At 51.7% G+C, this 3,794-nt stretch overlaps 1 protein-coding gene across 1 annotated transcript; it reads left to right on the top strand.

Moving 5' to 3' along the window:
* Nucleotides 1-410: 410 nt before the first annotated feature.
* PtA15_10A622 (uncharacterized protein) lies at nucleotides 411-3,794 on the top strand (the record flags this gene model as incomplete). Its single annotated transcript, XM_053160817.1, has 3 exons — nucleotides 411-1,480; nucleotides 1,587-1,699; nucleotides 3,769-3,794. 3 exons carry the CDS (start codon nucleotides 411-413, stop codon nucleotides 3,792-3,794), a joined length of 1,209 nt encoding a protein of 402 aa, XP_053024753.1.

Here is a 3,794-nt window from a genome sequence, read left to right as displayed (position 1 = left end):
CTGCCAAGGGCTGCCAGAGGCTTGTTTTGCAAGACACACGCCCGCAGCAGAGGGACTTTGTTAAGTTCAAGGCGGAGAGGTCTACCTGCTGCGGCTCTGAGCTGCAGATTTCCGCTCTGGAGCCCGAGCTTATCTATGTCCCTCCCAGCGGGGCCCCGATCTCCTCGGAGGGACTGCGCAGGAGTTTGCATTGCAGGTTTCACAGATTTTCGTCTGCACCGCCCAAAAGATCCGAGCGGGCAGTTGGTTGTTCTGCCTGAGGCTGGGCTGAAGTTAGGCTAAGTTAGCAGTGTCGCGTCGCGTCGGCCGGAAGCCATCCGCCAGGCTCAGGGCCAGCTGCTCGTGCTCGCAGGGCTGCACTTCGCCGAGAACCACCACACCACAGGAAACGAGAAGCGAGACGCGAGGAGATGGACGACACCAACGACCAGAACCGCACCCCCACCCGCCCAGCACCCCAGCCAACTCGCTCGGGCAGGATCCCCCAGCGACCGACGAGCACGATCAGCCTCAACCCACTCGACTTCCTCGAATTCCCTGACGAGAGCGAATCAGATGACCCCGACTTCGACCCCCTCTCCAGCCAAGCCCAGCCAGCCCGAGACTTCTTCAGCACCCAGACCTACCCTGCTCTAGCCCCCGCCCCACTCGACAGTCTTGCCCAGCAGGCCGAACCCGTCGGCTTCGACTTCTCCACCCTCTGCGACCACCCTGAGCCCCTCACAGCCTGGCCACCCCTCGACTCACTCTCCATCGACCCATCCAACCCATTCAACCAGTTCCAACCAACCTCAGCAACCCTCGCCAACCCCTCCCCCAAGCTCTCCCCACTCACTCAGGGCGAACTCGCAGGCGTGCCCTTTGTCAACATCAACCTGCCCGAATCCGACGACTCGCCCGAATTCATCCCGCCCCCTACCACTCGCTCATCAGCCGCCGCCGCCGCCGCCGCCGCCTCTTCATCCTCATCCCGGCCCTCCAAACGACCCAGGCGCGAAACTAACATTCCCGATCAAAACACCGCCCAATGGCAGGAATCCTCCTCTTCAACCCGCACCCAGCCCACCACGGCTCCTTCAAGAAAATCCATCCCGCTGTCAACGTGCTCATCAACCCAGCTTCCAGCATCGATCTCCAGTCGGTACATCGCCATTGCACCCACTCCCAACTATACCGCCGAGCAATATGACACCATCGAAGACTCTGAAGACGACGGACCATCCGACCATCTCTCATCACGCCCAGAACTCGTCCAGAGGAATGCTACCATCCGTGCTCAGCCAATGCCTAAACCCCGGAAACCCCTCTCCTCAACAACGATCCGACCAAACCAACACGATCCTCCATCGACCATCGATCACGAAATCGGCGACCGCGAAGACTCTATGAAGCGTAAGAGGGAAGGGATGAGGAAGAACAGAGAGCGGAAGAAGATCTATATTGTTTCGCTCGAAGATCGATGTCTCGAACTAGCCGAAGAGTCTGTCCCCCTTGCTCGTCAAACCATTTTTTTTTTTTTTTGCGTGACCCTTGCGTGGTTCTGAACAAAGCGGGGCGTGTTTTCCTTTTGTGCGTGTGCTTTGTAGAAATGCAAGGTTGAGAGAGGAGAATCAGCAGTTGATCCGAGAGTCGCGCGAGAATTGGAAGGCCAAGGCGAAGTCCCTGGAGGTCTTCAAGCTCCTCAACCAGCAGATCCAGCGTTTGCAAGCCTCTTCCGCCGCCACCTCTACCGAGAGCGGCTCTTCCCGATCATCATCGCAGCGACAACAACAGCAGCAGCAGCAGCAGCAGCTCCAATATCGAGACCGACAGGCCGAGCCGCGCCAGGCTTTGAAACGTAAGGCTGAGCTCGACGAGAACCATCTCCTGGCACTCGCCCCACGGACTAGAGACCCCCAACTCCCGCTCCCCTCCACCTCCTCTACCTCCAAACGTACTTCCCTCCCTCCCTCTTCCTCCCTCCCATTAAGATATCCCTCTCACAACTCCGCGCGCGGCCGGACCTTACTCGACGTCTTATCCTCTAAACCCAAATCGTCGTAGAAAAACTTCTGCGTTCTTTCCCTCTCCCGCGCTCTATCTATGCCGCTTGTTACTTCTTGGGATTTATCTTTCATTTTTGTTTTGTTTTGTTTTTGGGAGTCGGCTCATTAATTAGCTTTTTTTCTTATTAGTTTGGACTTGGCAAGTGTGTTTAGTTTGTTTTTATCGGTCAGTTAGTCAGGTTACTCCTATCTATTATCCTTCTCCTTGTAAGAAAGAAAGAATTATATATGTAATAAGAAGCGATTTCCATGTACAACGACACATATTTTGCCTGAGAGACCCCGAGCCGGCCCGCTCAGACGCATCGTTTATCCAGGGCTAACGTGTGTTTTTGTAAGATTACAGGCTATATATAGCCATGGCGAAATGTGCATCAAAAAAAGACCCATACTCGGCCAGCCTCCGGTCAAACATCTCGCAGCCTTTCCCTGCCCTAAACCTTACATACCACAACGTTGGCGGGGACAACTGCTGATCAGAGATACCACAACGTTGCCGGAAACAACGTTTCGGAGATAAGGGCGCGGGATTATATTTTGCAGCGGGTCATTCATAGGAATTTGGAACAGTCCCATCGAGTCAAACGAATATAGCTGGTGAGCCCTGCAAGGCCCTGCAACAAACTCGCCGCAGAAGTTCAGTAAGCACTTCATACATACCTATTTCCTTGTGTCACTGAGCTCATGAGACTTGATCCTTTACATTTTTCCGCCGAGCACACTATAGCGTTTATTTCCTTATTTTTTTGTCCACTGCATTTGACGGTCTTCTGTACAGAAGTGACATCATTTATACCAGCGTCCACACCTCTAGTTTGTACATATTTTTGTCCACTTTATTACACTCAACATGACAAACCCAGTCGTCGCTGATGCTGCGTTTGGAAGGGATCAAACCAGCTTGGACATATTCAAACTTCTGGCACTGCGAGAGCGGAGTGAGGAGATGAAGTCCCCGCTGGTTCAACACCCTAGAGCTGCTGACACAAATTGGCTCTTGTCCATCGAGGAAACCCTCTAGGAAAAAGGCTCGGGGGCCCGGACATTATAAGCAAATCTTCATACATTCAATACTGCCTAATCAATGATGAGTCTTAGCGAGATGGCCTTACAGTTTTCCTTGTCTGTTTAGATCACGCCAATGTATTGGTGCCCTCGAAGTTACATCGGCTGCTTCCAGGTCACCCAAGTGTCTCGGAAAAGTCTATAAAGTGCCCTCTTCTGGGATTCCGTTATGCCCCCACTATCACCATTCACAGTCTGCCCTAGAAATCATTTGCTTACTTATTACTACTTAACCACACTAGAGAATGCATAGATCTATACTCCGGAGCGGTTCGCTTGCAGTTTATGTCATCCTTGCCATATATCTTACAAACACACCCACCCAATGGTCGAGCGCAAGTTTGATTAAACGCTCATTACACAATGAATTCAGCGGAATGAGTCATACGTGAGTAACGTTAAAAGGAAAAATCTACGTATAAATATTGACTGAAACATCTGGACCCCTTGACATAGCAGTGCCTCTCAACTTCGCCAATCAATGTAAGCAACCTTTCACAATTAAACTCAATGACTAGATCTGATGTCCAAAAACTTCGCCTGTCTCTTGTGGGTGGATAAAGTCAACCACATGAAATGTATGTTTTAAATCAGGATCCACAAGTGTTGTTTGACCAATGTTTTGCAGACTGACATTGGTTTGATGCCTCTATGTTAGAAGTGACAATGTTCATATGGAAATAG

The sequence above is a fragment of the Puccinia triticina genome, chromosome 10A (genome assembly GCF_026914185.1).
Source record: "Puccinia triticina chromosome 10A, complete sequence".
Lineage (NCBI taxonomy): Eukaryota > Fungi > Basidiomycota > Pucciniomycetes > Pucciniales > Pucciniaceae > Puccinia > Puccinia triticina.
Note: the sequence above shows the minus strand (reverse complement) of the source record. Positions and strands in the feature narration are given on the sequence as shown.